General features: G+C 40.2%; 2 protein-coding genes across 3 annotated transcripts in view; one reads left to right on the forward strand and one right to left on the reverse strand.

Annotated features, from left to right (window-relative positions):
• The window catches only part of WWC2 (WW and C2 domain containing 2), a 109,006-nt gene extending 82,480 nt beyond the window's left edge, over positions 1 to 26,526 (reverse strand). Inside the window, exons 1-2 of one of the 2 annotated variants that reach the window (XM_075028041.1) lie at positions 26,201 to 26,526; positions 25,183 to 25,332 (exon numbers count right to left, since the gene is read on the reverse strand). In XM_075028041.1, coding sequence (XP_074884142.1) covers positions 25,183 to 25,332; positions 26,201 to 26,232 — 182 coding nt within the window. In that variant the 5' untranslated portion in view covers positions 26,233 to 26,526. Of the gene's footprint in view, positions 1 to 24,479; positions 24,627 to 25,182; positions 25,333 to 26,200 lie in introns of those variants that run through there. The other variant, XM_075028050.1, reaches the window with a different exon arrangement.
• The window catches only part of DCTD (dCMP deaminase), a 64,222-nt gene continuing 62,834 nt past the window's right edge, over positions 25,147 to 26,534 (forward strand). The window contains exon 1 of the mRNA XM_075028072.1: positions 25,147 to 25,276. The gene's annotated coding sequence lies outside the window, so the exon portion shown is untranslated. The remainder of the gene's footprint in view (positions 25,277 to 26,534) is intronic.

Below are 26,534 nucleotides of genomic sequence, written 5' to 3' on the forward strand. Positions count from 1 at the left end.
AAATATGTTTGCTTCATACAAATCAACGTTGAACTTAAAAGTACAAGATGCTTAAGTGTCAGGGTACTGTAAAATCCCCGTACCATATAGTTACAATTATATGAAGATTTCAGCTATATCTTCTGGCCTACATTTAATCCCTCCCACCAATTATTTTAATATGTAGAACTCTAGTTCACAATGCTTTTAATAAAATTAAACTGCCTTTCTTTGTATATTCCAAGACACTCCCAAAATAGTACTATATTAAACAAAATCAATGGAGAGTTCCTACAGCACCGCTTCTGATATAATAATTAATAATAAATAAATAATTAATATTTCTTTATTCACAATATTAATTGAATTCAAAGTTTTAGATTGAATTTATTCCCAGTAGCAGTAAGGTTTGAGGAATGGGAAATATGCAACAATTATCCAACAGGAAACATCTAAGTGTTCTGCTCAGACTTCCTTCCCACACACCCACTCCCAGAAACTGCCTGAAGAAAACCCACCTCAAAACCTGTAACAAATGCAGCAAATTTTCTAGTAGTCACTAGCAGGAATACAGCACATACACAGTTTATTGCAGCATGGCTTTCGATTTAAAAAAAAGAAACCAGCTTTTGCCTCTCATGTCAAACTGACTAAACATATCTCAGGTCAGATACACTTTTTTTTTTTGTTCCTAGAAGAGTGAAGTTCAAAAAAGAAAGAGGAAAAAAATGGGGGGGGGGGGCTGGGGGGGGGGGGGCTGGGGGGGGGGGGGGGGGGGAGAAGAAAGCACTGAACTTACCCTGTAAGCTTTTCCTTTACCCCCAGCATACAATTGCTTATCTATCACACATCCCTCTTTACTGAGTACATTTGGCACATTCAGAGCAGGGGAAATACTTCCAAGGCAGTAATTTGCAAAGACTGCTGAGAAATTCTGAGAGACACTGTAAAAGGCAACCTGGAGCTGCCAGATGAGCTAATGCTCTACTTGCCAGACTGGAACAGAGCTGTCTACCTTTCCCACATGTGGAAATACACTCCCTTCAGGTTTATTAGCAGTTTGCATCACTGATTTAAAAAGATTATTCTAATCCAGGCTAAAGAATTCAGAGAACACAGTACATATTAAAACCTAGTCCCTGGCTGTGGTCCCTAATAGCATAGAGTAAATTATCATCATTTCTTCAAATAACCATACAAACATCAAAACAATATTCACAGTAGTCCCATGATTAGGCAACAGCAATGTTTTACCAATCCTGTCTTTCAAGGTGAAAGCATATGCAAGAAGGGGGAAAAAAGATGAGGTTATTTTGCACATTTTCAAATTCAACTGCTTAAGCTAACACTTAGAAACTCAAAATTAAAAAAAGAAAGACATTGTGCACAAAAATCTGTGAAGAGATTTTGTACCACTGGATCACTTTTAATTGGAGCAAGAGACATTAAGTATTTTTGCCAACATCACTGAAGAAGTCATTCAACTCCTTGTGGATGGCTCTTTGAATCAGCTCAACGTTTAGCAGAAGCCAAAATGCCAAACAGGTTATTTACAAGTTAAAAGGAAAGAAATATAAAACGAAACAGAAAACATCACCATACAATTTCTGTAAAGCTATTGTGTGATCACATTTTAATACTGTGTTCAGCTCTGATAACCCTGTACTTCCGCACCACAACAACATTGAAAAAGTAAAACCACACAGATCAAGATGCAGAGAAAAGTGGGCAATGGTAATCCAGTATACGGAATGTAATGTAACTGAACAGATTAAGATTATTCATCTTGAAAGTTTCTTACAGAGCGGAAATATTATATACAAGAAAAGGAACAGGCAGCACTTATTCTATATTTCTCACACTACAAGGAAGCACATGCACAAAGTACAGAAGAACAGGCTCAAAACAAAGTTCTGTACAACACAATCACATCTGGTACTCACTGCCACAGCATTTTGTTGAGGTCAAAACTGTAACTGCTTTCAAAAGCAGCACTGATGAAAAAAATAAAGAATAGATCCACAGTGATAGTAAACATGATATTCCAGATGCAACCATTTTCTTGATGGAGTTTCTATTCTAAATTCACTCTTCTAGCACATGCAGAAAGATTAATTAAATCTGCCACTCCTTCCTTTCCTGAGGCTGTTATGACTGGAAATCAGAATTCCAAAGACAGAAACCATGTCAGATACAGTACCTCGTCTTAAAGTAATTTAAAGAAAAAACTCTAGCTACACAGAAGCTGCTGACCTTTACATTAACGATTAAAAAGACAACAAAAAAACCACACACACACAAAGAAGAGAGGTGATACTTTTCAAGATAGCTACTAAAATAGCAGCATAGCTAAACAGTATGCCACAATCTTGATTCTTTGGCAACATTAAGGAACACATAATAAACAAATCCTGAGTTAATTTACAATGATGAAAGTGAAGAGAATGCCTCCCAGTGGGAGGAAAAAAGAAAAAGAAAAAAAAAAGACTGGCCTTGTACATACACTTCAAACTGGACCCTTATTAGAAAGAATTCTTAAAACTGCCTCACTACAGAGAACATTATGGAGCTACTGCAAAGTCATAAGCAAAGATATCTTTTAAGTCCCTTTAATATATTCTTATTTAATAAACATTTAGTTATTTAACATTTTATAATTAGTCACTAGAGTTTTTCCTAACTTTTTTTTTTGCTTCTGTTGAGTTATAGTCACAAAGGATGTTTTTAAAAAAAAGTATTACTTAAAGTTGACATTTCTTAGATTTACATTAATCCCATTTATGACAAATAACATATGGTCAATATTGAATTTTAGTAAAAATGGAAAGCTAACCAGTTGAGAGAGGAACAAGTTACTTTAGCAGCACAGCTCCCACAAAGCTCACAGCAACAGGTTCCATTTTGAGTTGGAAGAAGGGAAGTCATAGCTAGCCTCCAGTTTTGACTAAAACCATGGTACCAATTCTCTTCATCCGTCCTAATCTTGTAACAGCAGCATGCAGTCCAGGCTTGCCTTCTTTTGGGCTAGTAGTCAATGGGTTGTATTCTACCCAGAAGCCAGTAAGAAGTGGATTATTGGAAGGACCCGTCCTGTTTGACATCTGTATCAATAATTTGGAGGTGGCATCAGAGTGCACTCTCATCAGACTTGCAGATGACACCAAACTAGGGGGGAACAATCAACACTGCCAAGGACATGACCACCATTCAGAAGGGCTTAGGCTACAGGGACAGGCCAACAGGAACCTTCAGAGATTCAGCACTAACAAATGCAAAGTCCTGCATCCAGGAAGCAAATGCCCCTTACAGCAATACAGGCTGGGACTGATCAGCTGTGGAGCAGCTCTGGGGTCCTGGTGGGCAATGAGCTGGCAGTGACCCAGTGCCCTGGCTGCAGAGAAGGCCAACAGCCTTCCGTATCAGGCAAGAGCGTGGCCAGCAGATCAAAGGAAGTGATTACTCCCCCTACTCTGCACCTCAATAGACTGCATCTCAAATACTGCATCTAGTTCTGGTCTCCTAAGGCAAGAAAAATATCAAACTAGATTAAGTCCAGGGGAAGGCCACCAGGATGGTTGGGAGCTGGAGCACTTGCCCTGTGAGGCAAGGCTGAGGGACTGGGAAAGAGTTAAGAGCCTAGAGAAGAGGCAGCTTCAGAGGGATGCAACAGCAGCCTGCCCCTACCTACAAAGAATTTTTCAAGACAACTGTGTCAGGCTCTTTGCTGGGGTGGGCATAGTGGGAGGATGAGAGAAAACAGGCATAAGTTGAAACAAGTTCAGACTGGATGGATATAAGGAAAGAAATTTTTACCATGAGGACAGGCACGTGGTGGGACAAACTAACCTGAGAAGTTGTACCTGAGTAACTCTGATCTCACAGCCGACCCTGCTTTTCACATATAGTTTTTAAATCTTTGCTATCGCCACACTTCCAAACCATGTGCGCACATATATACATACACGTGTACTCACTCCTGCCTTGCCTTTGTTTCTTGGAGCTTAGAACTCCATCACTGTGTATCTTGACTACAGAAAAATAATCTTTGTTACTTGCCTGTATCACACTAAATACTGAGGTTCCATAACAATTTAAGTGGATCTAACATGGCTATCACATTTCTGCTCTTCCTCCATGCTACATGTTCATGCCCCTTCTCTTTTACTTGTGCTGGCACTCATCTGATTCCATAGTAAATCAGTTCAAAGAAATAAACTAGTAGGAGAGATTGATTTTTTTTTTTTTTAACCAGTTTAGCTGCCTAACCAGTTCACTACTGGTACAAATGTCAGTGCAAGAGAGAGGGTGGAACCACATGCAGTCCCAATTCAGATTGGTATGAACCAGTCATGAAACAACAGAGTTCCTAACAGACCCTGAAATCCTGGTTCTTGATGGAGATCGTAGGCAGTACTGTACTATATATGATTACTACTACTACTTACAATTAAGCTATTAGAACTGACAGATAAGACTAAGCATGCAAAATTGGAGAGGTGCTTAACTACCTTGTGCAGTTTTTATGTGGTGAAAGTTAGGAGGCTGATTTTGGTAGGTTGAGGGGTTTTGGACTAACAATGAACCTTAACTGGTTGCAAAGCCCTATTTCTGAGGAAAGGGAAGAAATTCCAGAGAACAGCATTTAATTCCTGTTGTATTATGAAATGGAAATGCTTGGGCAATTAGGAAAATTTCTGTTTACTGCAATACCTTGATCTACTGGCTACTTGAATTTCAAAGTAGAACAATGTAAATCAGTGAGGTGCCCAATCCTGTGAAGGATACACAACTTCATAGAACAAGCCAAGGAAAATTCCATATGCGCCCTTCTACACCAAAGTCAAAGACAGCCTTGCCATTACCTTCAACAAAGATAGAAGCAAACTTTGTATGTGATTAATACTTAGTTACCTAACTTTTGTCATGTTTGCCAAAATAAAATCTAAAAAATATTTTGTCCTACTGTGAGGGGCTTTACTTTTGCCATTTTGATGTTTTTTAGCCAAAACTAGTTCCTTAATGTGGCTCTAGTAAGGAGAGAGTTTAAAAACAATTGCTAATGACACTGAAAACTACAATACTGTCTTAAATACTGAGCAAAGGCACTTTCATAGAAAAACAACACCTAAGCATAAACAATTGATTAAACAGTAATCTCCCACGCTGTATATATCTTTTGTACTGGAAGAGGCAAGTTGCCATATAAGCAACGTTTCAATAAATTCAGCTGACTAGAAAGCTGCAATTTCACAGACTTCTGGAATTTCTTAGACACAGTATTTTTAAATGATTACTTCATAAAAATCACTTTAAATATTTTGTTAGATGTAAAGTTTTTATATAGTTTGAGTAATGAAAAACCTCAACATTAGCTCATATAGTGGAAATATGCAGTCACTCCTTGCCAAGATAAGCATTACATCTCCATTTGCCATTTATTATTCTTTTAAAACGAATAGAGAAGATTGCTCTTAAGAGATAGCCCAGATACAAATCTCTACTATCCAATTACTTATGTAATCTCTTTAAACTTCTCCATGGAAGTCTCTTACTATCTCTCATAAATCAATCTACATCAGTTGCTTTTGTGAAAAATCTTTACGATAAATATTAATACTTTGAGATACTATTTTTCCCTCCAATTCTACATGATATCCTGAGGTTCCTTTGGGAAATTACTTCATGTATCATTCAACCTTTAAAAAAAAAAAATCTATCTATTTGGAGGCTAGGCTTCTGACTCTTATCCTATAAACATCAGTCATCTAAAACAATTTCCAGAAGTACTGGAAAGCTTAAAAGTAGGTGCACTGTAATTAAATAGGAGTCAAACTTCTAATCTGTTGAAAATGCCATTAAGTGCCTGCATGCATTTCAATGTTGTACAGTATATTAAGCAATGAAAACAAATACAAGGAAAAGTAACATTGTCAGAATGCATACAAGCATGGAGTTTGACCTAACAAGAGGACAGATTTCCAAGCTCATGACAGTCCATGCAATTCTTTTTTAGCTTATCTGCAGGCACTCAGTGTGGCTAAAGTTCTATTTTAGAAAGTATGTGAAAAGGTTAGGGAAGAAAGAGAGGATCATGATTATTCACAGTCCAGCAAAAATCTGTTTTCTGTGTTTTAGACTCTGGGGATTCCACAGTAAATTTAAGAGAAGAAGCTGGAATTTCCTGATCTGGCAGATATAACCTAGGGTGGGGGAAGGATAATTCTCAAAAGAGCTTTCAAATGTGGACTTGGAATTTTGCCAGACAGAACAATGATTGATTTAAATCAGCCATAAAAAGAGAGATTTGATCTTCTGTCAAGTCTTTGAAATGGTAGAAGTTAATAGGAATCATCAGCGCTGTGTGCTTGTTTAATGAAAAATCCATTCTTTTACATTTAGTTCTAAACATTTTTAACACACTTGTGGGCTGATCATTTCATGTTTTCAGTTGTCAGTATACCAAGCATCTCTTTTTGTGCCATGTTATGAAGAACTGAACTTTTCTAGACAAAAACAGTAAGGAAGAAAGGTGGGGGTTTGCAATAAAATAAAGCACTTGGATTCCTTCCTAAAATCTGCATAGCTCTTCACTGACTTTTTCAGTATATGGTAGTTTTATCTTCTCCCAACCCAACTCCTGTGTTCCATCAGTTTTTACACTGAACAAATAGTGGAAAAACTGTTCTTTATTGGATGTCCAGGTGAAAGGGTCTTTTTTCCCCTGACTTCAGTGCTTCATACCAAAGATACAAAAAGCATTTCATTTTGCCCATCGCATTTTGTCTCCTTCACCCTACTGCTTTCTTTATGTTAAAGTCATTGTATTCCTATCACTTGTATTTACAATAAACAGATTGTGACAAGGTCTCTGGTTTGGTTTACATAAACTTAAATAAATAGCAATATCACTTTAAAGAACTAGAGACATCCACCAAATGGTACCAGAGCAGTCTCTGGGTATCAGTGGAGCAACACTACTGCTCATTTCTTAACATTACAGTATTTCAACCATTATTAGCATTTCTGCATCAACACATGGAAGACATTCTGTCTAGAATTGATTTCTGCTTCAAGAATCTAATCATAACAGCAGACATCTTTGATTTGGAATCCTAATAACCACAAAAAAAAAAAAAAAAAAAACACCAAAAACCAAACACCACCACATTTAGGTTTTGATAATGACATCTGGCTTCATTTGACCAGAGCCTGCAAAAGAAATGCATGGCCTTGTGCAACAGAGACGAACAGAGCTTGCAAAGTAACATAACAGTGTTGTCTCCGTGTTTTCTATGCCTGGATTGTTCTTCCTGTTGTCCCTCTAAAGCCAGCTGCTGGGAGATACGCAAGGAAGCAGCAGTGCTTGGTGACCCTCACTGGCAGCCAAAGAATTAGTCTGGTTGATGGAGCATGGCAATCCACTGTGCCAGCTGAAAAAAGCAGGCTAGAGCATTTTTTTGATCCTTTCACTGGGCTTTGACAAAATCTCTTCCTTTCACAAACCTGACTAGGAAGCTTAATTGATGTCCAAAGGACCTTTACTGTACTGACACTCACTATGCCTACGCTACAACCCAAGTCCTTTATGGGTGGCCCAAATATTTGTGAATGGGCTGTAACTGAGAGTGTGCTGCAGTACGGATAACTGCTTCAGACAGTAGGGACACAGACAAAATGATCCATGTGGCATGATGCTCCTGCGATACATTAGGCAGAAAGACTGTTAAGTCTGCTTGTCAGTAGAGCAAAGTGGGACAGAGTACAGCTTGCAGAGCATGATTTGCAGTCACTAGGTGTAGAATGAAGTAGAGAAGGGTCAGAGAAATCCCTCAGCTGAGGCATGGAGGATGTCCGTCACCTGCAAACTCCCCACTAAGACAATACAAGGACTGAAACACCCCAAATCCTGACCTTCATGTCTTCGTTTCCTTCTGTTTTGCTTCCTCCAGCTGCTATATGCCACAGAAAAAGAAAGCAGAAGGGGGGAAAGCAATTTCCAAGGGCAAAGGTAGTCCAAAACACAGCTAGGGCCTTCTGAACTCAGTTTCTGGGGATCTGCAAAGGAAGGCCTGGCTAAGCATGTCTTTGTGGCCAAAGAAGCAGAACTAACATGAACTGTACAGAGCAAATCATGTTCCTCCTGCCAGTCGCTAACAATCTTAGTTGTATTGTTAAACTGCCAACAAGCTAAAACATACTGTGGACTTCAGTGTGTTGAAAAATATTGCATTCACCTGCTGCCATCACCCTTACCTACCTTTTATTTATTCCATACTATTCATACAGATGGTGTGATATATTTGAATGGGCTAAGGCCCACTCTTTCCATTGCACTCCTATATTCTGCTTATTCACTTGAGCTATTTTCTGAATGAAAAGAGAAAAGATCAAATGCTAGGAACAGAGGGCACGCAGCACATGGCAACTGAATCTAGGAACTGCTGTTGATAAAAATCTGAGAGGAATTTATGGAGATTACAGATAGTCTTTGACTGGTTAAATATTTCTAGTGATAGGCATACCTCTCAATACTATCTAGAGGACAACAATTACATTTCACAGGAATTTCTAAAGCATTGTTTCTTTTTATTCGTTTGTCTGCTTCCCCCCCCCACAAAATTTTCAAAATGTTCCATTTTCAAAACTGCAACCTAGATTTTTCCTGTTGCATTGTGTTACAGCAGTTCAGGAAGCAGGCCTGGGATATTCAGGTACCTCTTCCATCCCATTCATTCTGAGCCAGGAAAGGGACTGGAATCTGATTCTTCCACATTCCAGATCAGTACCCTGACTAACAAGCAGTAAAATCCTCCCAGTCTTTTACATTCCCAAAAGGGCCTCTGACAAAAATTCTTCATCAAAACAGAAGAATGGAACATTTTATACAGACTTATCAACACTGCAACTTCTGAAAAAAGCTGTTTATTCAAATATTTCAACCAACTTCAACTGTTACTTTGTCTTATGACATTCATTTTCCCTCTTTTCTTCTGCCTGTCTTGTTAGTGACGCTCTAATGAAACATCCACCTGTGGAAAAACATGTAGAACGCTACTGCCATATTGATATTTTCAATAAATTATTAAAGCAGTAATTCTTTTGTACACCCCTTATTGATGTCATTCAGCTTTCTCTGTGACAAATGTATCTCTTATAAATTAAACAGTTTCCAGTCCATCAGCAACTATTAGTATAATAATTATTCATTACATAATTTACAGTTTCCAGTGGAAGAATAATGCAAAATCAACAGCACCTTTATCATTTTTAAAAGGAGCATCTCTGTTTATCTTAGCTTGAAATGACACACTTTTTTTTTAAACAAGAAAAAAATTAAAGCTAGAATTACTGTTCTTCCTAAAATTGCAAGAATCTAAGAAACAAAACAAACCATGCAGTACAAAGAAGATTAGAAAATGCTAGGATCATCAAGAACCCCATGTAATTTAAAGGCAACTTCAAGATAGCCCCCAATCAAGCCAAATATGCAGCCAGCAGGCCAATTCTTTCAAGTATTCATCCACAGGTAGTAATTTAAAAAACAATCACAGTGGTGAATAAAAGCTGTTATGATCTATGAAGTACAGCAAGGTGCCATTCAGGAGAGTTGTTTTCAATCATCCATCTCTGAAAGTGCCTTCTGGAACAAACTTTAAAATGTTGTCCCTTCCAAAGTCACATTTGAAGGAATGACAACAAAAAAATCGTAACTAGATGCTTCTAGTACATTTAGTAGTAACTTTAACATTACACTGCAAATAACGTAGCCCACACAGAGCTATCTTTAATAAACCAATCATTAGATGTAATACACATTTTCCTCATAAAATTCAAGTTATTAGAAGTACATGCTAACTCCTGGGTGTTGGAGATCCATATTGATACCACATAGAGCAGAGCTGGTCTTCAAAGTGAGAAAGAAATTTAATTTCTACACTTTTGCTTGTAGGATTGATAGCTTGAGCAAAATGAAGCTTTAGATCATTTTATAGACACTACCTGTAGTGAACAGCCATTGAGTTACTGTCGCTATACTGCAAAACACCACTACTAACCCCCCACTACCCTCGTAATTCCCATTCCACTATAGCACATTTTAGTCTACTCATCCTGCAGCTACTTGATCATCACCTAATTTTTCCATTAAAGGCACAGGTGTTTCAGATTAAGGACTTCACATCAGGGTATGGCAGTAAGTGCCTGCCTTGAATATAAACAGATTACATCAACACATTACTTTTCTGAAAAAAGTCTTTCTTCCAAAATATGATGTTTAGTTAATCTGATGGTCTAACCCTGATAAAGCCACATTTACCCACATATGCCTGGTAAATAATGAAGGAAAGGCCAGTTATAAAATCCTGAAATATATGCTTTTAGTAACAGCAGGCTAGTCTTCCCCAGAAAACATTTTTTCCTTTTTTAAAAAAAAAGGTAATCACAGAATAATGCACATGGGAAGGAACCTCTGGAGGTCATCTGGTCCAACATCCTGCCCAATGCAGGACAACTCTGAAATCAGACCAGGTTGCTCTGCATCATGCCCACAACCACTTAGGGCAACCTGTTCTAGTGTTTGCCCACAAATCCCGGTCTACACTGCCAATTTTTTTTTTATTCAGTAAGTCATTGCAATTTCCTTTGCAATTATTTTTAAAGCTCTTCTGGGATACAGACTATATATTGGCCCATCAGTTTCAACATAACGAACAGTATAAATTCTATCTCTATGTTAAAACACTGTGGTTTCTGCTTGTTTAAACGAAAAATTAATTTTCATCAGTTGCCTGCTGTTACTTTCACATACTTCAACATCTGTATTGAAGACCAAAGTCAGTATTTATTCAATACACATTCTGTACCTAATTTATCCTTAGTCTCCACACCATCCTGAGACTGTGCTTTCACAAGACAAAGTCTTCAGTGCTAAAGCTAGTTTAAGGAAGATGATCCATCTTTTCAAAATAAAAAAAGGAGGCAAATTCACTTTTCACTGATGTAGTAGTACTATAAGCTTTTGTTGCAATATGATCTTTAATGGGATTTTTTTTTCATCTTTACTCTCGCTGCTTTTAAGCCTTTCTACTCTGGTTCACAGCAAAGTTGCACAAACTGTGTAGTAGAACTGAAGAGAGGGGTGTCAAACAGAAACAAAAGGTGGAAACAGAAATATCTTCAGCCTTTACTAGCACAAAATTTTCTTCACGAAATCAAAACCTCTGTGTCTGCTAGTCTCATTTCTCTCTTTCATAAATTCATCTGAGCATCAGACCACCCAAACTGACAAGTATCAGCCAAATACTGCCCCAATCATACTATATCATGAACTATTTTATTGTCTGAAAGAAACTTAAAGATGTTTTCACATGAAAATCAAATATATCTCAACCAAATAGGCAGAGCTGAAATACAGGAATGTGCTAATTTGTTTCTCTGAAACAGTACAGTAAACATAGATTTTGTAAAATTCTGGGTTTGCTTCTTTTTAGTCAAAAAATAATTAAAAAGAAATAGACTTAATTATCATGTAGATTCTCTGCCCAGTCCCCTCTCTTCCAACTTAGTATCTGATTTCTATTACCCATTATATTCTTAAGATATTTCTACAGCAGATCCAAAGGTCTCAAGACTACAGATAAAAACCACGTCCCTAAATTGCCTCACTTGGACCTTGATGAGTTTGCCCACAGCAGCAGAAAGTTTATTTACCCTCCTTCCTGATTAGGTAAGAATTCTATGACTTCAATGTAAATGTTCTTGAAAAGATAATAGATCGCTCAGTATAGGAATGGGCAGTTTGAAAGATTTTGCCATCCCAATGTTCCTTTTTACCTTCATCATCAAGTGAAGTCAGGCTGATTGACGGCCAAAGGAGATATCCCAAGGAGAAAAAGAAAGGTAGGACTCTTTGACTACATCTCAACTGGGAAAGGGGGGGTTCGGGAGTGCTTCCAACCTCCTGAGTTGCCAGACGCTCTATAACCAAGTTTCGCTTTGTTAAGTACCAGTCCCATCTCCCAGTGCTGACTTCTGGATCAACTGGGCCAAAAAAGACCTATGACCTGTTCTGGTCAGAACTACACTTCAGCTGACTGTGGGACTAGGTTTCCAGGGTATGACCCGACACACATACTTCTGTTTAGATGTAACCATTCTTAAGTCAGGATGAAATCTCATCTTGGCATCAGGAGCCACCATAGGAAAGAAAAACTGCAGAAAAGATTAGTATAAAATCTTTCTGTCCCTCTAATTCTCTTATCAAGAGTATAAAAACAGCTATTTCAACTTTTGCTAGACATCAGAGTATTCATGTGACATGAAAGGTGGAAGAAGAGAGCCCAAGAAAGAAGCTTATAAACATTCTGCAGTGGAATACCTCCAATCAGAGCTTGCAATCTAGCACAAATAATACATCTACAGAAAAAAAAATATTAAGTTTCACAGGTTTCTCTGCTTACGATATAGTTGGCTTTTAATAAAGCATCTGCACAGATGACTTCCTCCAGAGAGATGAATTCCATGTATTGGTCTAAAAGGCTGAGAAGTAATGTCTTCCTTTAAGCTTATTGTCCTTCCAAATTTTTGCAAGTATCCAATCATCTTATGTTTAAAGTTAAGTACTTAAGTCCTTATATAGTTTTTCATGTAATCGAAATACCCGCATCAGGACATCACCATCATCAAGGCCACATGAAACTTTTCGTGGTATCTGAATGTTACTGGGTTCATCATCAGCGCAACATGAACTTTAAACATCACTGCATGTCCTAAACAGATGGGTACTACTCACACCTAGGGAAAAAGAGAGCATTCAGATAAAGTTCCAATACTGGCCATTTTAAAAAACTTTTCAAATAAAGTATTACAAAACAGCCATTTAGGAGAGCTTATTCCCAAAAGATCTGTTAGAAACCTACTACCTCAATAAGCAATGACAGTACTGCCACAAGGAGGGTCCTCTGACAAATACTGTCACCCCTCAACACCAGACACCTGCAGGGAAAGTGTTTCACAAGAACTTCAGGCAGCTGGGTGAAGCTGCTTAACTCTCTAGTACACCCACCAAATTGAGAATAAAATTTAAAATGAAGTGTTGATTATGGGAACACTACTTTGTTTTTTCCTTTTTTTTTAAATACTCTTCATACTGATACTCTCATTTTTAAAATACTAGCCACATTAGGCACCACAACTATGACCAGAAAGGAAATACAACTTTTCAGTTAAACCTGACAGACAAAAAAAAAAAAAAAAAAAAAAAAAAGACATGAAATATCAACTACAGGAGGTTCTAAATATTTTTAATACAAAACCCTTAACTGTTCTACATTCGTCCTCAGAGCTTATTTTCTTGCCAAAATCTTGCCTGGAAAAATAAAGTTTTGATGGCTTTCATGTATTCTGTGCAAATGGGCCAGCCAGGTCCTGAATGCAAATCAGCAACCTGCCACAGCACAGAAGTCCATGGTTTATTTTAGATCATTGTAAGCCATGCTAGCAAGTGAGGCACAACAACTAGACAAGCAAACAAGAACATAAGCAAGAATGAAAAAGCCTAATCCATATCACCAGAATAATTTGGTTTGCTATAAGCAATTCACCTTCTTTCTAGACCACATTATCATCAATTTAGCTAACACAGCAGTATAACCAATAAACAACTCCTTAGCAAGCCTCAAACCTTAGATCACTGAAGTCTTTCTCTCAAAGAGGAGATACAAAAAGAGAGCCTAGGGATTGGAAGTAACAGAGGACAAACAGAAAAGAACACACAAAACTCACAAACTTGAACAAATCATCTGTTTACTATGTAAGTTCCTGCATATTAAGCCTTACTTACTGCAGTATTAAACCACTGACCACACTAGCCTGACTAAAAAGCTTATGGTGTTTGTGTGTTTGCTGCATCCCATAATTTCTCTAGTCATTTGAACACTATTTCAGGAATGTCCTGAAGAGGTCTCAGATGATTATTCACATCCATACTATTCTACTATTCACCAGAATGATTCTAAGTGTGTTAACAGTTCATTTCAAACATTGCAATACTCACAACATGACAGAAAGAGGTCTTTACTCCTTGTCAGATTGCTGTCTTGAATTGCATCCTCTTATGTACAATCATTTACTACTCAATGCTTCAGCAAAATATATTTTAAGTATTTAATGATTTTAATATCATATTCCAAGTGATCCTTCATGCTGTAACCCACTAAAGCACCACCTCAGCGTGCCACTTCTGTGCAAAACAAAGCTGGCAACTGCAAAAGAATGTGGGAAATATGAAAAACTTTGGCAAAACTCCTGCTGTCCAGGAACATTAAGATACAGAAACACAGAAGACCTCAACTTCTGGGCCTTCTCTACAGGTCTACATTCCAATCCAGTAAGTTAAAGGGAACACTGTGATTTACTTCAGAAGGGTGAAATTCAAGTCAGACCGTCAGACATCATCTGAGCAGTATTCTGTTTACTTCTCTCCAACTCTATGGACTTTCCAATTCCAGTTTTGGCAGTTTGTCACCGTTCACTCTGGAATTTAGTACTGAATAGTTTTGTGCCTTAAACTCGTACCATAGCTGATTTTGCAAATCTCTCTGAGAGAAGTACATAGCACTCCAAACTAGAATCGTTCACCACTGTACAATTCCATCCAAACTAAAGAGGTGGGGTAAGAGCAAATCTTTGCACTCTACACTACAACTCTCAAACAACAAAAAACCAAAATACCATTTTGATCAGAACCCGCAGACAATAAAACTGTCCATTACTGGCAATGTGATTAAAAGCAATGCAATACCTCAGAAAAAATACAATCATACATAACATTTGCAAGGTCATACTTTAAAATTTATCACGAATTACTGTAGAAGATGACATAACGTGTTAAAACAGAATGAGCTGAAAAGGACTTGATTTTTCGGTAATATGTGAATACGCTGAGTACACATTGTATCGATCTTGGGAATATGGGGGGCAGATTTGGATAGACAGTGGGCTTAGATACACCTGGGAATACATACCCAAGAGTACACAAAAAGCATATAGTCCTTAGGGCAGAACCATGACCTAACTTTTGTCAAAGTTTTAACAACAAATTAAGAACAATACTTTCCTACCCAGCCATCACTTCCTAAAGAAAATAAGCTACTAAGCTCCTAAACTTCTGAAGGCTCATGAGTTTCCCACAGGATGCTTGCCATATCTCTTTAAAAATAGTAAAAAATTTAAATTACATTATTTGATGCTGTATCAAGGAACAATGTATACAAAGATATGCTGTGAATACCAGCTTGAAGTAACTCAAAACAGCCAAAATGTTTTAAAATTTAAACCAAACCCCAATTAACACCACACATTTGACAAGTGAAGTACAAGTACGCTTGAATGGTGGATGATTTATGGAACAGAAAATGTCACTTGGCTCACAAGGAAATTTTGTATCATACACATCCCAGACAAAACCACCAAAGATTAAATATGGATCAAAGGAGCTTTACAAGCAACAGTAACTACAGCCTATTTCACAGAAGCTAAGTCCATTGGATTCCATTACATGTCCCACTTTCCCCATTGCCCTCCCAAAAGCAAGAAAAACATTCAAATGTTCCCTCTCTAGTTCAGCTCCCAGCCACTCCAGCCTTCCTATACTATGAACCTTTCTCCATGACAACTGGTCTCCACTGGATCTCTGTGGAACAGAAGCCAAAATCAGCACCCCCTGGTCAGGCTCTGCATTGATCAGGCTACAATGAGGACAGCAGCATGCACCTAGAGGTCCTACACAGCCAGAACAGCTCATGAACATGAATCAGATCACAGTATGAGACTAATAATTTGCTAAATAACAGCATTTAAAAAAACTAGTTGTTAAATCTGAATCGCATCTTTCTCTGATGCACAGTAACTGTTTACTAACCAACTGAAATTTTGCACAGGGTTATTTCTAACAGCAATTAGGAGTTTTCACAGAGACATTTTGCTAACATAGGTGAAGAGGCAGAAAGTTCTAAGTCTACATAAACATTTTTAGCATAATCAAGGAAATCTGAATTAAGAATGAAGGGACTAGGCTTTCAGTAAGAGTAGTCTTTCTCAGTCAGATCATCAGGCCATGAGACAGGCATTTCTGGACTGCACTACAGTTTAACAATTGACTGTATTAAACAAAGGAAAAACCCACCCCACTGTTTCCTCATCAAGAGAAAATAAATGTCTTCCCCTGACAATTTTCTGCAATCCACCACCACAGACAGCGAGCAAGGTTAAAATGCTCACTTTTTCAGCTGACATGGGCCATACCTCCTCTTCTGAAAGTATTAGAGAATCACATAGCAAATCACCCTGTCCTCTGATGACCAGAAGTGTCCCAGAGAGTGACAGGCAGAAGCAACGAGAATTGTTCCTCCACAGTGTGATCCCAATAAAAACACTGCCATTTGGCTATATGACAGGGGACACCTGCGCTTTGGTCAAACCCTGTTACTTGACAAGATGCTACTAAGACATACGCCTGCCACATAGCTAAAAGGCAGGCACCATTCATCATGTGTTGGCCATATTTGCTGCCATATGGCATGATGTGCTTGTACACAATCTGCAGAATATCAAAAGTTTATCTGCCACATGATTAAAAATACGCACATCTTTGTCAGACATTCCCAGCTCTATGAGGGAGGTAAGCTCTTAAGAATGAAGGGACAGGCATTGAGTCAGAGTAAGAATTCTTCACAGTTCAGTTCTGTAGGCCATAAGATATGCTTATTTGGACAAGACTACAGTTTAGCACTTAAAAGTACTTTAAAAAAAACCACAATAGGTGTGTAAAGTACTGTTCCTTCATTAACAACATGACAAAGTTGCTAATACAGAGAATGTCCTAGCAGGATTTACTTAAAATACAGATTCTTCTAGATTTTTTCCTCTATACCAAAAGTAAAAAAATTTGGTATTTCTAGACACTGAAAACCTGATTATCAGAACAAGCAGCATATTATGGAAGGCATCCCAGTATGGTGGTTCTTTTTGTTCTTCAAATAAAGGTTGAAGTTTGATTCAATAAATAGAGAAAAATAGCGCAGACATACCAAAGCAGGTCAAACGTACAGTATTGTATAGCATGCAGCAAGAATATGCAGAAATTTGAGTTTGCTGTCTCAAGACAATATGTCTTTACATACCCAAATAATTACTTTGAATACAATATGTATTCAGACTTGATGAGATAAAGTTGCCTTTCTTCAAGTACAAACAGTATCCAAGTTCAAAGGATAGCATCTGATCTTGTTCTATGAGATGCAAATGATTGTTTCAGTTGACAGAATACATTCATACCACTGACAGACTGCCTCTAGCCCAGAAGTCTTAACCAAGCAAAAAATTCCGAAAGCAAATTAGCCTTAAAAAAGTACATTTAAAGAGGGGGGGGAGCAATCTCCCCCAAGAAGCCCTTTCATTAGCCTTTTAAAAACAAGAGCCAGAGATTGACTTCATCGGGTAAGAACATCACCATCACTAATGGTTTTGCACAGAAAAAGTCACGGGGAAGAGCAGTAGTATTCAGCAATACTCAAAATGTGCTATTTAAAAAGACCCAAACCCTGCACCCACAAAGCAAACCCCCACAAACAAGCAACACAAAAGGGAAACCATAACTACTGTATCACTCCCCTTTTCAGCCACTAGCTGCTCCTTCCAAATGAAGGACAAGTCCATTTGTCCATACAGATGACTCCCTCAAATACATGAAGACAAATGGCTCCAGTTCACAAAATAAAACATTCAAAGTCTTGAATTACACGACTATTCTGGTGAGATACTTTGCAGCAGAGTCTAAAATATGGTTTATAAATAATTAGGAAAAAAATGCACCGAAGTCAAAGAATTTCTGATCTGCTTTCATACAGAGTAGAAATTAGCTATTCATAAGCACATTGGCAAATTGGCAACAGCAGCACATTTCTGGGAAACAGGATCTAACTCTGCAACTGTGCAATGACAACATTCCTTTTCAACAAGAGCTTCACATTAACAAACGTTCAAAAAGTCAGTTAAAAGTTTGTAACATCATAAAGGTTTCTTGGCGACAGAAAACACATTTAGGATCAAGATGTGTGACAGTGGTACTGCTGGTTCACAGCAAAGCAAAGGTGAACACAAAGACACATAAAAAACCAATGGAGAAAACCAACAAAAGAAATGGACACCTAAGATGACAGTTCCACGGCAGCTAGGACTCATCTGCATCTTGGTTTCTACAGCACCACTCTCCCCTTTTTGCCCCCAGCTCTGGACTTGCCTCCTGCCTCACACCAGCACTAATATCCATTCAGTGACACAACAGGCTGATTCTGCTGGAAAACAACCTTAAAAACAAGGGGTTTAATTTTAGCCAAATCATCTCCTGGTGTCAGTTTACTATTTGGTGGCAGGAGACGGACAGGTAAACAGAACCATGACAGTCCAGACTCAGTGCGCTGTGTTACCCCTCTGCAACCCTTTTCTACTTCCCTTGCAGGTTGGTGTAATAAGAATTTACATGTCCCGGCATAACAGTTGCGGAATCTTAGCATTGTTTCTATTCATGCCTTTCTGAAAATGCGTCACCATGGAAATACTACTGTATATTTGTCTATTTTCAATCTTCTCCATTACTTCCATGAGTATTCTTCTAGGTTTTTTGTCATGTGTATGATATAAAAACAGTGAAATTCTCAAATATCTGTAACATTTTTTAAGGCTAAAAAGAAAAAAGTAGCAAGAAAACCAAAACAAAACCTGTTTCACAAAATTCAACTTATCTTTAGATGTTACAAACATTAGTAAGTGGAAGTAGGGAAATTCTCTTTTCTTAGTCTAATAACCTTAATAACACATTCAAAGCATAGAATTTTAACCAAGTTATTTAACTGGAGAAAAACAAGAAGTCCTAACGTAATCTGTACAGATCTCTGAAGTTGTAAATAATCTGTCCTACTGGATCTAATATTGACCCTTACCTGTAAAAAAGAAAACTTCTTTCCCAGCCACTACTTCAAAGTAAAGCCAGTTCCCCTTCTCTGAAAATACAAGATAGTTCTGAAGTACTCTTTCGTTTAACCATATTACAGTAGGAAAACATCTCTAGCAAACAGCTCAGCTCCATTCATTTGAGAAAAGGTCTATTTTCCTTCATGTGTACAACTTCTCATTAAGGCTTACATTGTGTATGACAACTACAGTAACACTATCTTGTAAGTCAAGATAGGTTTTAATCGGAATAGCTCCAGTAGGCAAGCACTAGTAGGTCTGGATAAACCACAGTCTAGACCGCTTGCCCCACTTTACATACCAGGTCACAGTCCTTGGCTTTAACCAGTGGTACATACTTTGCCCACATAAGCAAATACTCCATAGCATTTCCTGACTTGTTAACTTCACTTGCTCTGAGATGAAAGATACAGTGCAGCCCTATCACTTCCAGAGAAATAAAGAATAAAAGCGTTATCTCAGAGTTACCATAGCCATTTTCACTAATGCTAAAATCAACAACACATAGCCCCAAGCAAATGACAGACTGGTTAAAAAACTCACATACACAATCACTATGTATTTTAACACTGTCTGGTGCTATCACAGCTATATTAGCACTGTAATATTAGAATTCTACTTTACACTGGATAAACAAATGAAGGTGTCAGAAGTTCAGACACAGCTAGTCTCTCATTGCGAGTTCAGTACTTGCATCACGGGTTTTATTTTGAATAAATATACATTAATTAAGTAAAAGCAGTTCCCAACCTGTCACTGAAACCAGAATGAGATACCAGACAGTTTCGCAGAGAATATGCACATTCCTGAGCAGACAAGGAGACAGGAACAAATTATGTGGAATTAGAATAAAAACCAGCAAATGATACTACAGGATGAAACAAGGAGGAAAAAAAAAAAAAAAAAAGACATTTGGGTGAAAAAAAATCATCATCCTATCTCACTACAGGATTATTGCAAGTTGTACACCTTGGAACATCATCAAATGATCCTCTACTGATTTTCCAAAATAGGCAGGTGACTATTTCTTATTAAGGTTAGAATTTCATAAGGTACGTTGAGGCAATCATTTAACAGCTCCACACCACTGAAAACGTAAAAGCCCCACTCCTTCCTCAGTTACTGGCAAACAAGGGAGATGCAAGGCAAAATAGAAAGGGAATGAGAAAGGGAACCGTTCAGTGATGATTTGCCATTTAATTCATTCTTAGAAAGCAGCAGCCTAAAGAAAGGATTTATCAGGTAGTTGCTCTAGTTGTACCTTAAATCAGCAATGTTGAGATTTGCACTTAAAACAGAATTAAGATCCATCCCTTTAAAAATGTAATGACTAACACTTCAATTTAACATCATTCTTCTTCAAAGGACTGATGAATCATACCCCTGTATCTTGCCTAAATTTTGTTCCCTCCCAACCACAAATTTTAACATTTCAGAATTTTTTCCTGTTTTTGCTGAAGTCCTGCAATCACCAACTTCACACAGAACTGTACTTGCCTCAGACCAGACACTTCAGACAGTAAGTTATTCTACTCATCTGCCACAACACAGCTTACTTCCATGCAAAAAAGAATCGATCCAAATGTATTTTCCAGTCTCTGATGATGCCTCCCATCATGCCATTCCCTTTTCTGCTTGCCTCTTATTTGCTACCTTTAACTTATCTTATATGCCTCCTATTTCTCTGAGTCTCCACTGAGACTGGAAGCCTTCTACCACGCACCCCTGAGCTAGGGTAGTGCCCAGGAAAGAGACAGGAGGTAAGGCCCCCTGCTCAAGTTAACTTCAACCTCAGTATTTTCCCTCCTCACAGCCTCTGCTGTTCACAAGACAAGAGAAAGCAAGTTCCAGTGAAAAAGTAAGGAACAAAGTGCCCTTCTTTTCCAAGGGAAAAGGGCATGCAATGTTTAATTGCTGAAAGCTAATAAATGTTCTAATTAAGACAAATCTTGTACAAGTTACAGAATTCCATGATAAAAATTGGTAGTGTTTTCAACCTCCCCAAAAGATGAAAGCAGCAATGGAAACTGCATTCCCTCTCCACATCACCACAAAGAAAACTCTTTCACAGTCTCTTAAGTCGGAAAGTTCTCTGGTTTCTGCACATCTAATGTTTCTCAAGCACCTTCTTGGTTATATAGTTAGCAAGCACTCTAGAAACATTCCAGCCAAAGTATACTATCAACTATTTCAAATGTACAGATATATTTTAAACAGATTTTTCTCCTCAGTGGAAAGAGAATTGAAAAGGGGGCAGAAAGAAAGGAAGGATAGTTTTGTTTTCATAGCAGCTCACTCCTTACTACTTTGACAGGAATGCAGATAAACAGTTAAATAAAGATCACTTCCAGCTTCAGAATTTGTGATGTGGAACTCATTTTAGGCAAGCTATATTAAAAAAAAAATAATATCTGTTTTGAGTCAGTGGTGATCAGCAGTGGAGCATGGGCAATTTACTATGTAGAAACCAAGATATGAAGGTCCTGCATTCCTGGTGAGAAAATCAAATGTCATCCAGCTGCCGAAGATTTGAGGGTACTGAGATTCCTATCTCCTATTCTGCTCCTCCTCGGTGCTCTACTCTGTTGGTTCCACTAAGGCATATAACAAACATGAGGCCTACTTAAAATGTGTTGAATGGTGGAAAAAATGAAAAATTTTCCTTTTCAAATTTCTGCCTCCACCCCAAGCCCCCTCTTAATTGTCTATCAGAAAAAACCCACACCAACACCTTTCTGTAATTCAGCATCCCAGGAACTTGAAAGAATTTCAAGGGAACTTCAAAGAAAAGTATGAATTCCTCTAACCCATTCTCACCTTTTCATCTGGCTCATCCTCTTCAGTCCCTAGTTGTCTTTTAATAATTTTGTCAAGTAGTAGCAGAATAAAATTGGTATTTTTGGATATTTCCCTTCTTACAATAAACCAGTTTCAGAAGAACTGTCAAGATCAGTGACTTCTCTAAGCTACAGCAAACTGAGGAGTCATAAACAAAGAAATAACATCTATATATTTAGTGAGTGAAAATGTTACTACAACTCCCACATTCTTGCCTTTATGTTTCTCTCACACTTTGTATCTTGAAGTGCCCTTTCTTTGGGCCACCAGTCTTCAAAACAAATCAACACAGTACCCTAACTGTTTGGAGAGAAACATCACTGTTGAATAGTGCAAAACATTAAAAACCCCTGAGGAACAGAGCAGTTCAAATAGCTTCCACAACGCTCCTAAAACACAACAAGCCAAGTCACTCTTGCTCTTACAAGTGTGAGATTCTCTAATGTCAATGGGATTACTCAGATAAATGAAGGGGGCAAAACTGAAAACCAAGCCCCAAGCTTGAAGCTGATGTCAGTTTTTTTTCACAGCTGTATACAAGGCTATCATTATATTAACCGACCTGCACCATATAAGCAGTAACAAATACACGTACTACCAGAACAGTCTAGAAAAGTACATGAGAAAAAGCATCACTATATTTAAAAAAAAAAAAAAACAAAACCCAAAAAACCAAACAACCACAAAACACAGAATATTTCCAAGAAGCTTTGAAATATGCCAAATGTCAGCTTATTTCTAGACATTAATATTTTAAACCAGTTACAAAGAGGTTCCTAATTGTGCTCAAATACACCTGGCAATCCACAGACATATGGCTGATGTCTCACAGCACTAGTCTTCAGTATTTGCACCATCTAATTCAAAGAGGATAAAAATTATTTTAAAACATTAAGCATAACTTTTCTATGTAATCATCCAGAGAATGCAGTGTAACAACAGCAGAATATTGTCCATCAAAACTTATCTATTCTACACCTGCTTTACCAACGAAAGATTTTAGGAGCCCATGTACTGTAATATTCCACAAGTACATTATGAAAACTTTATGACCTCCATCAGAGAAAATAGTTGGGGGGAAAAAAAAAAGTCCTAAAGTATCATCAAACAAGGGAACATGTTTTCAGTCTTTCTGTAGAATCCATTATCTTCATTTTGACAATTTAAGATAACTTTTAGAAACAGCACGAATCCAGATTTTATTGTATTGACAAACTAGGAAGATCGCTTCTCAATTTTTCTGACAGCAAGCCCTAATTATGTCCTGTATGGTTTCTGAACATATATTCTCTAAATACCTGAAAGATACAATGGAATCTAGAGCAAAGTCATCACAGGACTTTCATGCATTTCTTACTCACTTTTCCAAACCAGGTCACCAATATAAATACAGATTGCAAATGTGGATATTGTAAATACAAATACCATAAGCTGCACATTAAATAGGCTTGTCATTCTCTCTTCTGTGTGGGCAATTCAGCTTCACAGTTGAGCCATGTACACTAAAGCATGGATTCTCTCAAGCACCAAGGGCAAAAATCCCTCTTTCTGTTTGTTTTGCATGACTGACATAGGTTAACAATTATTTCAAACACCACTCTTACTGAAAAAGGTCTTTACTGCCTTCATTCTCATTACAGATTATCAAGTCTCAGGGCTTGGTTTTTCTTTCACCTGTAATCAAAATATTAATGAAACAATATTTATCCTATCCCTACAGGATGGCAAGCACACAAGTGTTACTCACTTAGCTGTCTACTCTGTTAATGAGAGTGAAGACTCAAATTTTACCGCCAAATATGCATACTCTTGAACTTTGCGGGACTACAGAATGTGTAAAAAAATTTTTAAATTAGTACACTTACAAGGCGGTATTATAATGAGTACACTCCAATGTCACACTTTGCTTTACCTCAATCATATCACCTTGTATTCTGCTTTGCAAACACAAATTAGAAGTCTAAAACTAAACAAAACTTCAAATCCACTATTTCTAGAGATAGTAAAACCAGAAATTTTTTTATTGTCTGTGATAAAAACATAAATAATCACCTCAGAAGGCCAGGTGTAATAAAAACCACCATCCTGCATACTTTACCACCTCACTACAATTTACAAGGTATTTAACATATTTTGAAGTACAAAGGAATTTAAGTATTAAGTTTGCCACTACTGGAATTTGCTGTTATAGCAAGTAGGACAGAGAAGTAGGCCTAATGCAGCATATGATGCTTGTCAAAACTTTCCCTATGCAACTTACAGCCAGCAAGCTTCATCACAACTACCTTTTCTAATTTCACCAGAGAAATATAAACCAAGGCCTTCATTTATAATTCAGTGCAGCTTGTTCCATAAATTTATAATGTCTTTTAAAAGTTTTTGATAATTAGACGGCACTGTTTTCAACAGCAACATTGTATTTCATAATACACAGAAAGTTTTGTTTTTTAATTACTTCTCCGGACCACTTTGGACCAAATATACGTTTTACAATAGGTGTCTTGGGCGTCTAGCATCCAGCTATTAAAAACAGCCACGGAAGCCTACCCGAAGACCCAGAATCCCTCCCCAGATGAAAGACCTGCCCTGCTGACTCCTGGGCGAGAAGCCTTTTTGCTGGTTACCTCGCTCACCCAAGCGCTTTCCAAGGAGGTTTGCCCATCTACAGCGCTCAGACCCGGAAAGGGCAGCCAACACCCCGGGCTCCGGCTGGCGGGGGGCTGAGAGGATTTGGGCTTGCTGAGGCCTAGCGAGCACACGAGGCCTCCCGCAGCCCCAGCTCCTTCTCCGCCAGCAGCCCAGACCTCTCCGGACGGCCGGGCCGGGCAGGGCCGGCCACGGGGCAGGCGGTCCCCGGGGCCGGGGGGGTAGGGGGGGCACGGGAGGGACAGGCGTCCGGGACGCTCCGCCAGCCGGGCGGGAGGGAGGGAGGGAAGGAAGGAGGCGGCCCCGCACCGCGGCGCCCGGGGGAGAGGGATGGCGAGGAGCCAGCGCCTCTGCTTTGGGAGGGACTCGCAAACTTCGGTACCTGTCGGAACTCCCCAAACGCCAGCGAGCCCCGTCGACCCCGGGAAGAGCTCTACAGGCTTTCCCCCCGCCATCAACTCGCGCAAGGGGCTTAAAAACAGCCTGTACCCATGCCGATGGGAAGGAGGGCACGGCGTGCCCGGCTGCCAACAGGAGCTTCTCCTGCCCTCCCCCCCGCCCCGAGAGGGGCACCCCCCCCCCGCCCCGTTCCGTCCCTCCGCCACGGAGCTGCCCCGGCAGCGAAGGGCCCGGCAGCGCCGCTCCGAGCCCCCGCCCCGGGCCTCGCCACCTCCCTGCCCGCGCACCCACCTGTCCCGGGGGTCGATCCAGCTGGTCTGCTTGGTGTTGTGGTCGATGTAGAAGACTTTGCCGTCGTAATCCCTCGCCTCCTCCCAGCCATCGGGTAAGGGGAGCTGCCCATTCCCCGCTTTCCTAGGCATGGTCGGGCGGCGGGGGTAGCTGCTCCATAGGGACAGAAAGAAAGACGGGAAGCGGGAAAAGCCCCCACCCGAGCCGGGGGGACGGGGAAGGGGCCGGGAGCGGGCGGGGGGGGGGGGGGCGGCACACAGCGGGCCGCTCGCGGAAGCGCAGGGAAGCCCTCCTCCGCGGCCGGGTCTCAGTCCACCATGCCTGGGCTGCCGCCTTGCCCGCGCCGCGGCAGCCCGGGTCAGGGTTGCCGGCGGAGCCCAGCTGCCGTCTGGGCGCGGGGAGCCCGGCTGAGCCCCGGGCAGCCGCGGCCGCCGCTCATTAGCATGAGATTAGCATCCATCTCATCTGCATGCACATTCCTCCCGCCGCATTCCTCAGGGTTAACCCTGCCGGCGCTGCCCGCCGCCACCGGGCTGGGCTGGACAGGCCCGGCCGTGGAGCCGGGACAGAAAACATCCAGCGAGGGAGCGCGTAGGGCAGGGGGCAGGAGAGGGGGGGAAAAGGCGGCAAGGGGGGGCCCTTCCCGCTTCCAAACGAGCTCTGCCCGCGGCGCGCAGGGGCTCGGCCGGTGCGGGGTAGGAGACAACCACCTGAGTGAGGGGAGCGGCGGCCTCGCGGGCCGGGGCCGACAACCGCCTCTGCCCCCGCGCCGTCAGCTCCCGGGCGGTTAGGCACTCCGGCCACGTCCCCGCAGCCTTTTTGGGCCGCTGGGAGGACGAGGCAGCCCTCCAACCCCCCCCCCCCCCCACCGCCTCCTGCCCCAGCCACCAGCACCCCGCGGGGCAGAGCGGCGCGAAAGGGCTGCGGCGCGCTGAGGCGAGGGAAGCGGCGCCCCGGCCTGAGGGCTGCCGGCCCACCGACCGACCGACTGACAGACCCAGCGGCCAGACAAAGCTACCTTTGTCCGCGAACTTGCTGCCGGCCCCGCATCAGGTGGCGCGGGGGAATGTCCTGGCCCTGGGGGGCACGGGGAACGTGCCCCGGGAAAAGGCAGTTTTGCCACCGCCTCCGTGCCCTGAGCCGTGGCGGCGTCGAGAGACTTTCCTTTCCTGCCCTGTCCCACTAACCTTGCTTCACATCCTTGTGAACGCTCCCTAAACTCAAGCCAGGCTCAAGAAAAAAGACCTTGACATTTAAAATACCCGAGTTCAAAATTTAAATGAAAAAGGGAACCCTTCTTTAACCCTGGAAGTACCTAAACTTCGTGCCTTTTTTTTTTTTCTTTTTAACAG

Source organism: Buteo buteo, chromosome 1 (assembly GCF_964188355.1).
Source record: "Buteo buteo chromosome 1, bButBut1.hap1.1, whole genome shotgun sequence".
NCBI classification, from domain to species: domain Eukaryota; kingdom Metazoa; phylum Chordata; class Aves; order Accipitriformes; family Accipitridae; genus Buteo; species Buteo buteo.